Source organism: Nilaparvata lugens, chromosome 3 (genome assembly GCF_014356525.2).
Source record: "Nilaparvata lugens isolate BPH chromosome 3, ASM1435652v1, whole genome shotgun sequence".
NCBI lineage: Eukaryota > Metazoa > Arthropoda > Insecta > Hemiptera > Delphacidae > Nilaparvata > Nilaparvata lugens.
Window position 1 is genome coordinate 12,401,802 of NC_052506.1, and position 12,669 is coordinate 12,414,470.

General features: G+C 33.2%; 1 protein-coding gene across 4 annotated transcripts in view; it reads right to left on the minus strand.

Moving 5' to 3' along the window:
* Window positions 1-12,669, minus strand: part of LOC111059729 (centrosomin) — an 85,398-nt gene that overhangs the window by 65,157 nt on the left and 7,572 nt on the right. Inside the window, exon 1 of one of the 4 annotated variants that reach the window (XM_039425386.1) lies at window positions 10,874-11,361. The exons of 2 other annotated variants lie outside the window; for them this stretch is intronic. In XM_039425386.1, coding sequence (XP_039281320.1) covers window positions 10,874-10,914 — 41 coding nt within the window. In that variant the 5' untranslated portion in view covers window positions 10,915-11,361. Of the gene's footprint in view, window positions 1-10,873; window positions 11,362-12,669 lie in introns of those variants that run through there. One more of the 4 variants, XM_039425382.1, reaches the window with a different exon arrangement.

Below are 12,669 nucleotides of genomic sequence, written 5' to 3' on the forward strand. Positions count from 1 at the left end.
TATTGTTTTTCCATCTTAATTTCAACGGAGCTTGCAGATTTGATGCTTAGTGAGATCCGACTCCCCAATAAAGATTCAGTTATCTTTGAAATGTATTCGTTTCAATCATCAAAGTAGTGGCATCTCAATTTTCCATAGCTTTCTCACCCGATAGAGGAATTTGAATTTATGAAATTTGATTACTAGTTTCTAGTTTAGCCATAGGTTCTACTGTGATTCTCTTTAATTGATCTCCAACAGCCGACATCAATCGGCAGATCTAAATACAGCTAGACTTGGCAACGGTTGTGAGTAACGCAGGAATTTCGCTGTAGCCCAGGCTTTGAAGCGTACAATACAAGCTGGTGGGACGCGAAATGGCAGGGTACTCGGACTCAATTACACAAATTAACATTTATTCTTGAAGTTGTGTGGCAGAGCCCCTACTCTACACATCAGACCGCCAACGCTCACTTCAAATTTATTTTCTCAGCAATACTGACCGTTGATGTTCAAAAACATTTGTTAGTACTCTGGAATCGCCACTTGCAGCTTCCTGCTGCACACGTCATTAGTCACCGCAGTCGGGCCATTAACTAATAGCAACAAGTTGACCGTTGCATACTTCATCTGAATAAACAAGTGGCCGTTCAGGTCATTGGTCAAGAGCCCACGCACTAATTTGGGGTTTAAGCTCAATGAGACATTGCAAACTACCGGTATGAAACCGTTGGAGGTGATCACAGTGATTAAGAGAAAAGTTATGTACCCTCAAACTCTGTTGATGTATACACTTCAAAATTGAAATTGAAGATTTTTTCAAATTTTGAAATACAGTAGCCTAAATTAAAGAGTGTTACAAGCATGCAAAATACAACAAGCCAGTCAACCTATTTCACCTGAAAATATCATTCAACTGACATTTACACCCAACTTTCAAAACGAAACGAACTGCACAAATATTAAAATAAATGTGAAATGCTTTTTGTGTAGTTGAGAAGTTGATATTGTGGTAATTATTCATATCAAATGAAAAAGACTAAGAAATTGTCAAAAAACCACAGATTTATTGATACTTAGAAAGACCGGTTTCGGTTATTACACCATTGTCAATCTCAGATGAACTACGATAAACTACTGAGTTTATCAGAGATTGACAATGGTGTAATAACCGAAACCGGCCTATCTAAGTATCAATAAATCTGTGTTTTTTTGACAATTTCTTAGTCTTTTTCATTTAAGATGTGAAATGGATATTTCCAAACTCTAGACATATTTTTGTATAACATTCATTCAAGAATTCCTGTTATGAAATCTCAAGTCTAGCTTGCCTTATCTAGTGGATGGATAAATTTTAATGACAGATTATTATGATTTTGACACATTATTTTGGTTGGATAAATCATGAATTCGATGCTAACAGAGCTTTATCACACTTTGTACCACATAACTTCTACCCTATATTCTCTCTCACTAGAATTATTCAATATACTAATGAGAGAGAAAATCGATCGTAGTGTTTGTTTACCTAAGAACCCTGTTTATTTTACTCACCACTATAAATCTATATAATAATAAAGTAAAGAACTGGCTTATAGACGTACGGGATAGGAAAATTATGTTTGATGCATCATCACGTCTGAACTACTGGACTGATTAACTTGAAATTTTGCATATAGATTCTTAATTAACCGAGGATAATATAGGCCTATTTTCAATTCTTCAAAATTTCAGTTTGTCAAGTTATAAAATAGAACCTTGCGGAGCACGGGTTACCTGCTAGTCTACAATAATAATTTATATAAAAGTGAGGATTATTTTTCTATGGGGTCTTATTGATATTATTAATTTGATTTATTTAGTCACGCATGTGACTGAAATAAAAAAATACTATTTTATCCAAAATGAATTTCTACATATCTATGTGCAGTAGTAACATTCTTAAATGATTAATAGATAAAATGATTGGCTGTTTATGACATTGAGTCATCTTTTCTTCCAGATTCTTGTCGTCGACAATTGCACAATTAAAGCATTTAAACAGTAACTGTTGTAGGCGTTGAAATTGCAGGGGAAAAGTAGAAATGAATTCGGCCGTCAGTCGCTGACCTCTGGCGGGCGCCTGCGTACTGGCATTGGAAGCGCGCGCCCGCCATTATTTTAGACGCAGTCGCGTGGGACGATCTACAAAAATGTCTCAAAGGAGACCATCATCGAAAATACGAGTCCACCGCCCAAACACCATTGTGATCAGTATTCAAATAATGGGTATCATGCTGAGCACCAAACAATTAGCATATTATGATAGATGTTTTTAATATTAGTAGAAAAAGGAAAGCTTAAATTCACACTATGGTTTCCATTGAGATTTAATTCCATTTTAAATTGTTACATATAAAATGTATTAAGCTAGGCTACTAAATAAGATACAAGAGGCGTATACACAAGGAATGTGGAGATTGAAAGTTAAGGGTGGCCAGTGCATTTCATTACTTCACTATCCATCAATTTCAATCCAGACAGTGTTTTAAAGATTAACATTATTAGTTGAGTGACCTGATGAAAAGCACTGACCGAAATTAACTTGCCGTGTCTAATTTTCCAGTCTATGAGCCACAATAATTCATCAATAACTTTCAAGACAGAACAAAGAACTGAAGTATTGCATTCAAGAAAGTATTAAATTGTAAAGATTTAATGATTTATCTACAAGACATAGATACGAAACTGACCGAAGGAGCGAAGTAATATATTGTTCGATATTCCCTTTGCTAGAACAAACCATCATTACAACTCATTTCTTTATAAAACCTTACGACTGTTTAATAGCTTGAATAAACACATTGATCCTTTTTCGAACTCATTCAATGAATATAAGAAACATTGTGAACTGAATCTATCATAAGACGCTCGTTTTTGAGATGAATTGTTTTGTAAACTCTGGCTGGAACTCTCCTAGTTCAAGACTTTTATTTTTCTGTTTAGGCCTACTTGGCTTTTTGTTTTTTTAATTATTAATTTCTTTCCTATAATCTTTAAATTGTAATTATTTTTTTTCATTGTATTTTTCTCTAGAATCTTTGAAAAAGATTGTTTTATCTTTTCTCTTTTCACATTTTTCTTTATAAGAATGTAATTAATTTGATTATTTCAACTGTGTAAATGCTTTTTGCTTTCTTTTTTATTTTATTTACTATATTTCATAATGTTAAATTGTTGTTTCATTTACTTGTGTAAATAAGGCTCTTTATGGATTTCTGTAAGCCTTTGTATGTAAAATAAATAAATAAATAATTAAAGTACCAAGATTAAATTAGATACGTGAAACTATTCCAAACTTTGCTTCATAAACAACTTTTTCCTCTTTTCTAATAATTCTAATACATTTGTATCAATGTAAATACAGCATAACTAGGGTTACAGTATTCAATTTAAATATTTAAAATAATTGAATGAATTTAAATTGTATAACAAGATGAATTATCAATATTATTGATAGTGGAATAAATCTGTTTGATAACAATCAACGTTACTGGTGGTATTCCTGTAACTACAATTGGCGAGCACTGGCCAGTTGAAAAATTCAATCGTGTGCTGGTATCTTCTGCATCTGCATTGGCGGCATACACTTGGCTGACAAGCTTTGCGTTGTTGGCTCCGCTGTCTTGGACGTCCCTACTCGTTTCACTCTTTCATGGGCTATTCAGAAGTTTGCGGGCCATTTGCGACGCTATTAATAGAGAGCTTAACTCTGTAGACGGGTTCGATTGTCAGCAATACTACTCACTAATATAATATAATACTACTCACTATATAATATAATACCACTACTCACTAATATACTTGTACAGAATTGTCCAACTCTATATTTGTTCTTAAAACAATAATAATTGACATGACCTACTCACGAAATTGATTCGTTTATGAGTAGATTGTTTTTGATGTTATCGTCCTAACTTGAAAACAAGACCTTTAATACGTTTTACAATGTAAGTCAATTACTCAATTAACCTCCAGTTCGGCAGTTTCAGAAGATCAACCTTCGTCATTGGTCCCCAATTTCATGTTGATGGACTGTTATAAAAAAATTACAACTGTAGAACACATATCGGCTTTCCTGCTGGTAGACTGTTAACTTTGAAAAAATAAAACTGTCAAACCTATATTTATTTTATTTATTTGTGGATATAATAACAAATCATATAAATATAATCGGGAATGACCAACAGGCATGGCCCAACTCATTTCGGCAACTCATAAATCCATTGGTCCCCAATCAAGGGTTTTGAAAACAAAAATCAATTTCCAACTTCTAAAATACAAACTTCTAATTTTTTTTCTAAATTTCAATACATACAATCAAAGTTTATAGGATTGGCTGAGTTCCAACTTCACCCTAACACCCTCCTTGAGAATTGATAATAGTTGCAAAATCAACTGATCAATCTAGAAAGCTACACACGTTACAATCAAGAACTTTCAATGATTTACCCGATAATTGTGCTGAGTTTGTTAATATGCACCTGTTAAAAAGAAATTTAAAAATTTGGTTGAATAATTAATTACACTTTAGATGTAACATAATGTAACTCATTATTAATGTATTGTCCTGTTGTAATTCATTCTGTTCTATTTTTTGTATGTAAGTTCAGGTTGACTATATATTATAACACTTTTTAGATTTTTGAGAGCTGAGCCAACAATTAATTAATATCGTGATAGTTTCAACTCTTAAGTAAATTCTGTAAGTGAATTTAACAGTGTAATAAACTGATAAGTAAATTTAACTGTTAAGTAAAAATAAAGTTCACTGATATATGTATATTTATATTTGAATTTACATGTTTTGTATAGTACCTTGTCAAGCAGCCTCTTTGAGGTTCACTTAAGTTAGCTTATTTATTCAATAAACGTTTTTTCTATTCTATTCTATAACCCACGATCAATTGTTGACAAATCATTTATTAAAAATCTGGAATAATCACGTTTATGAACACAACAAAGTGAGGCGGCGAGGCTAGAGCGAATCAGAGAAGGTAGCTGAGTGTTGAAAATAATTCATGAATCTTAAATGTCTTCGCTTCCTTCTACCTTCAACGCTCCACTATGTTTAGACCCTTACACCAGTCATGATATTGTTGAGCAAATTGCGAATTTATTATTATCGGATCGCATAATTTTATGAATCAAAAAAGGATTCAAACTACAGAGGGAAATAAAATTGAAAACAGTAGGCTATAATATTATGATGTTGGGCCTGAAGATGCCGATACACCATGGCAGTCCCTGATCGAACCTAACTAGTGAATAAATAGTTTCTAGTTTCAAGATTGAAAAATAGTGTACCCATTCATTATAACACAGGTTTTGGAGCTTTCTTCAATATCAACTGTGAAACTATCATAGATTTCTAACGGCCAAAAAGGGCTTATTTCTGTATTTATAAAGCCATTAGAATAATTGAGGGCGTTTCACTGTGGAGAAATTAAAAAATGTGAGTGAAGCATACTTTCGCAGATACTTAAAGCATTGATTGCAAGATATAGTAAATTTGATTTCTTAAGTATGATTATAAATGTACGCGTATTTGTAACTAGTAATATTAATATTTGTTTATAAAATAGAATTATAGTACCCTTTGAAGTTAATAATAATAATATAATAATAATAATAATAATAATATAATAATAATAATAATAATAATAGATTAATTACTATAATTCTATTTTATAAATAAAAAATTGTTGCCCTGAATTCATGCATTTTAATAATATTTGTTTATTTCTAATTCATGGCAGTTTGTCAACTGAGTATAACTGTGAAATGAGAGCCAGAAAACGACATTGGATGAATCAACAGCTTTATTGTTGAGACAGATGCAGTTGTGGTAGCAACTCCATTGATTTAACCTTCAATCACAAATTGTGCACTCATCTACCAAACGAAACAACTTACTCACTGGACACTCATCTTCAATGAACTATTTCCCTGAGATAAGAAGCTATCTATTTGAAAAATCACATACGTTTTCAATCAGAGTGAGTAAGGAAATAAAGGTCTGTATTGTTGGCAGCGAATGAAACAACAGAATTCAAAACGGATAACACAGATCTAATATTGTGCAAGGTGGGAGATGAAAGCTACATGAAATATTCTTTTTTAGAGAGAGTGAATGAGAATTTAGTCACCACTAATCTCAAATCTACAAACAATTATGATTTGTAGAGTCTGGAATGGATTTTTATATTGATGGATTAATGGTTTCTGGACGTGCTTCTACATTTTATTGCTTGGAAAACGACATTTGATTTTAATGTTATTATATTTTTACGATATTGTATGCATTAAATGGCAGCACAATTGAAACATCAGATAACGCAATCCTGATACCATTATTATTATTTTATCTACCAATGTTATATATAACATCAGTTTTATTTGTATGGTAAAGAAATTGATAAAAATAGATGATAGAAATTTATCTGCAGCAATCAAGTTCTTCATTCTAACAAACAAATGAAGTAATTATCAACATAATTAACGTATACTAAATACAGGGAGCATAAAACTGAAAATAAAACTTTGAAATGAGGGCAGAGGAGAATGATTTGAATTACACTCGACTCTACATATTTCTTGCATAGTACCTATTCTATGAATGTCAAGTGATAGCTTGAATTAAAGACAAACCTCAAGCGTGAGGATATTGAACGAAAACTTGATGGAACAACGGAATAAAAATTTAGATGGAAAATAAGTGGAAACAGCTGGATAAACCTCCCACGAATAGGAAATCGCAGAGGATTTGGGAAGAGGACCGGATGCATCTGGAGAACCGGAAGTCGAGACCATAGGGGTAGTTTGGCAATACCTATAAGGCACACACATTGAGAGAGGAGACACCGGAACAGATATGAAAAGATTTAGAACGACTTCCGCTCTTGTCTCATAAATTAGCTATAAAACCCAAATGAAGAACTCCTATAGACTAGGGATCGTTTCACTATTGATCGATTTTTTATAGCAAGTCGTCAATCATTTAACGACTTGGGGGTCGTACAGACATTCGATTCATAACCATTCAGCAAAGCACCACAATTGAATTTGCGATCCTAATAGAAATCAATTGAGAAATTTCAAAAAATTCACAACAATAGTGCAGTATGAAGTGTGTACATTAGTACAAGAACTCATGAATATAAGTAGGCTACATTGGAACTCAATAAAAATAACTATTTTTATTGGATTATAAGTCTCAAGGTATTTATCGAAACAAACTCCTTCAGATGAGCGCCAAATACAACACACTTATCGATCTCAATTTTTCATACTGTAGGTGTAAAAGAATGAAAATTGTGAGATGAAGATTTGCACATAATGACATGGCATACGTTCAATTATTCATTCAGACCTTGGTATTTTCTGTTTGTATTAACAATGAAATTATAAGTACCTATCTAGTTGATGAGATGCTACATCTACCTACATTGAAGCCTACATGACAGCTCTAATCGACAAGAATAAAAAACAAGTTTCATGTAGAAGAATTTGATGAGAAACATAGAATGCATGATATGATACTTATACTGAAATTAGGTCTTTTGAGTTCGACATCCTACGTTAAAAAATAATTGTGGGCAGAGTATTCATTCTCAATGCTCAACCATTTGCTGAATGAACGGCTATCATTATTGCAAAGTGGGAGATAATTTATCGTAGCAGTGCAAAGATAATGAGATAATTTATTAAAAAGCTCAACAACTTCCACAAGGATTGAAACACTTGATGTCATCTTTCTCGTTTTCAAAAGGCCTTTGAAATGATGTATTACACAATGGGTGTTTACATTCAAAATATTTGAGTTACAACCCCTCATTTCTTAAAAAACGAAAACTTCAATCAGCCGCCATTTTGGATAGAAGTATCATAGAATATTTTTATTGATGTCATCTTTCTCGTTTTCAAAAGGCCTTTGAAATGATGTATTACACAATGGTTGTTTACATTTAAAACATTCTAATTACAACCCCTAAGTCACCCCCTTCTGAGGGTTTGGAATTCAGTTGTACGTCAAAAGGTACAACTATTTGGTCAAATATTTGACCAATAACTCATCCTGAAAGTTACAGTATTATATATCTACAACAGTCTCCAATTTATTGAAGGGTTCCCATACATATGACTTACTCTGTATAATTAAAAATGTATGGACACTTATTGAATTACATTAGCTTTCAATAATAATCATAATGTATGATCATAATGACTGTTTGGAATTAACAATAATTATTATGTTCTCCACATTTTGGTGTTGTAACTCAATTAAGCTGAAGGTCCAGTCATATTCTATGATCATACGTTTAATCAATATAACGCAAAATTCTCATGAGTGTTATAATCCCTACGAAAAAAGGTTGAGTCGGAACATTTTGTCATGTTACGATAGAAAACTTTTCTAAAAAATTAACATCGCCGAGAGGATTTGGAAAATAAAAAGATTAAAATCGATTTATTATATTTTTTCAACTAGACCAGAAAATCAGAATTTCAGAAAGCTTCAATCGGGACCATTATTTCTACTAAACATTAGCAGGGAAATAATAATTGAAGATAATCTATATAATAAGAGAGAGTAGGGTTGTGTTTTTTCGTGTGTTCGTTTGTTCGCATCAAAACATGTCAACTTGTGTTAAATATAAAGAGAAAGGATAGGATCGGAAAATGTTTGATATTGAGGGAGAACACGTCATGCATTGGGAAATCCCTTGACTCGCAATGACGTCACCAAGCGACCACTACCCTTACCTTTTTACAAGAAAATGTCAGACACAGTTATGAATACTTATTACAAACTTATTCGATAAATCATTGAAATAACGCATTATGGTACATTTAGGGTATTGTTTTAATTATCTAAATCATCAATTATTGCCAAAGCATGAGAGGCGAGTGGAAAAATAGACCGCTATGATCAATTTGAGATAAATATTCATTTCAAGTCAACTGAATACCCCTATTCATGTTGATAGGGGAAGACGTTTCTTTCAGCTACTAATCAAAATTCTCTGTGATGGAAGAAACATACTTTATTCTTTATTAAAAAAAAATAATTAAACAATCAAATGCATTCCAAAAAGCAAATACAATATTGGTTCCTAATTTCTAATATGTGTTCCCTATAGGCTACCCTGTGTGGGGACACTTGAATATGTATATTCAAATAATAAAATATTTATATACAAATTTAAATATTATATCATCATTTAATATCATACTTCATCAACCTTCATCTAAATTCATCAATAAAATTCAAGTTTTAAAAATCTATAAATTGGAATTGAGTTTAACTGAACGTTGAGAATATTTTTGCATGAATTACTGTATTTTTCACAACCTTCATTTATAATTAGGTAGTTTTCAGTTAGGAAACGAACACACGTGTACATATTGTAAACAACCGCGTGCACAAATACATATGTGCAAGAATACGCATTGGCTTTTTATGGATATAATTTATTCTCTTCAGTAATTGAATGCTTAAAACTCAGACTCAAACCGTATTTGTTCTGATTTCACTCTATTTGGAAGACAAACAGTATTGTGTGTTGAATGTAATAATAATTATTCCCCATACATTATAGTACTCCTCCAAACATCATAGTGACAAATATAACCTAAATACATAACAAATAAAAATGACGTACGGTCCATTAATGAGTGTATACTTTAAAAAATAACGTTACAATATTGCTTCTATGTATTATTATACATTTCAGAGAACATCATTCAAGGATCATTGAAAATATTGCAAGTATCACAAACAGAGCACTCTCAAACATTCTGAACACTGTATTTGATTAGCAAGATTGTGATAGGAGAGTCGTTAAAATTCAAACTGTGGTGATCCATCCACGATTCCTTCTCTTCAGATAACTGATAGGGAGGAATGAATGATTAGTTCGAAATGAATTGGACAGAAACTCCAAGTATTGATAGATGTTGCGCAAGTTGACTATCAAACAGTGAACTAGGGGGAGGGAGTATAAAGTCAAACCCAACACCCCAACAAAAAGGAAGATACGTTTTAGAAGAGCCAAACAGTGAAATTTTCATGAGAATATCAATATTCTATCATATAAGAATAGGCAAGTGATCATATAATGATTCAATCACATACAATGTCCCACAACTTTATCCATAAAACAAGAGGGTTGAATGAAAAATACCCTACTCCATAATTATGTTGAACTCTCGATCTGAAACGATGAGCCATTCTAATTGATATATGCCTAGTACTTTCAATGCAAAATTGTTCAAATGAACAAAACAAAATCATCATAGTGATCCAATTTTTAAATTTTATATTTTATCATCCATTTTACTACTTTACAGTTCCAGTAGGTTGGAGAGCATTCCATCACTGGTCTACACCCACTGTGTTAGCCAATGTTGAGTTAGGACAATATTATGATTATTATAGATCGATCTTTATGATTTTATAGATTATGATTTTTATAGATCGAGGCCATACATGTTCTAATATGATATTTATTTATTTATTTAGCGTATGGCAGATACACAACAAATATATAGCTCATGAGTCTCAAATGCCTACATATACACTTTATATTTCCAAATTATTTGAGATGTTGTGTAGTTCTCGGCCAGGAGAACATAAGTTTGTCTGCCTGCCATCGTTTGCTAGTCCATTTTTCTAATATGTATCATGATCTCATTCATCTATTCATTCATTCTTCATTGTTCCCATTTATAATTATTTAAGTTGACTTTTCATACATAGCTAGAGCTTTGCTCTATCAAGTGATTTAATGTGAAAATTATATATAAAACTAAACTTATGCAACTTAAGGTCAAAAGATTTCTTTCTTCTTACCTTGGCACTGATTTGGGAGGACTTCGTCGGGCGGATGCCATTTTAGAACAACACTACTCAAACAGTTTTAGCGCGTTAACAATTTGTTCATTTGTAAAATAGAAAGTTTATATTGAATTTAGAGTTTTTTCAATTTAGTTTTGTGTTTAGATGAGGATGGTTTGCGGGCACTTGTTTAGCACGAGTGCGTTCGTGCGAACTCCGACCGAGACGCAATACGGACGACGATGGGTCGGTAGCAGACGACGGGAACTTTGACACGACTCAGCATCCTGGCCACGGGGCTCACACTCGCCCTGCTCCATCCGACCACAACAACACGCTGTCTGCCCAGTTCCGAAGTCATCTTACTAGATACTAGATGCTATCCTGCTCCTCTACACAACTGGACTCCTAGTCGACGAGAGCCTAGAACACATTGACGACGACCATGTTCCACCACTTGCGTTCTTCATTGTGATACAGGGTGGGGATCGATCTCCTTCCCCCTCCACACGGCGCCGCTATAGATCGACTCTGCATCTGCGCATCAAGGATGCTGTGAACCCCCTTCCGCCCCCACCCACAGCATCCACCCCATCACAGATACTCTCCTCACACTAAAAATAGCGCCGCTGCAGAAAGGGCAGGTGAACATGCGCGTGCCCCAAAATCAACACAAAGAAACAAAGACGATATCATCGGTAAACTTCTTCTTCTTGTCGAAGTACGCTGCGCTTTAAAAGCTGCCCTGCTTTTGTCCCAAAATGAGAAGAAAATATGTTCTCTGGTTACCACCGGACAAAGCATTTCCAATAATAGTAGTAGTAAAAAATTCACCTTGGACGATTGAGTGTTCTAACATCATTCAAGGTTGATGTGTTATACCGAAAAAAGTACTGTCGTGCTCCTATTGAGTGGTACAATAGACTTGAAGGACTGTTCAATCATAAGAATGTAATTTCACTATTTATATTTTATAAAAAAGGTTTATAGAGGAATAGAGGCATATAGAGAAAAAAAGAGGCATAGAGGAACGTAAATTTTCGAATAGAACTTACAACAGAATAAAGACTGAAATTTCAACCTTCAATAAAAATAATTACCGTAAGAACGATTCTAAAAAGAAATTCCTAGAGCCAATTTCAATCAGAAGCAAGAGAACCATAAAAGAAAACCTGCACATAGGACCTCCTGGAAGGGCATAGAATGCCAGCATGAAGGAGACATTTCTTGGCCTACAAGATCAGGAATTGCATGAGATCTATTTAGCAGCATATAAGCCTATAAAAATAAGGGCGAGTCACACGCTCAATCACAATTCATCGAATTGAAGACAAGAAGTTCAATTACTGCAATCCCCATCAATTGCTTTGATTGGCTTTGAAAAATCCCATCATGCTCTTTTAGGAATGGTTGCTTTAGATTACATTGAAGTAAGTAAGAATTTGAATTCTATTTTACAACTCTTAATGGCAAGTATTTTTCTCTCTATGTTCTTTTACCATTGAACATTAATTAAAATCACAGCCGTTTTATAACCATACATATAATGAAAAGTAGAGTATAATATAACTTAATTGCCCATACATTTTGTACTGAGACTGGTTCCCATAGTATATTTTTGAAGTGAATAATACTTATGTGGATTCTGAGATCTTTAGATAGATTTGCACAAGAACATTTGTAGGCTTATACTGAACGAGCGTATCGAGTATCGAAAAAGTTGAGAATCGAAAACTTTTGCGATTTTTGAGAACACATATTCTTGAAACCTCTATACAGATCAAGATCGCTGACAAATTAAATATATGATC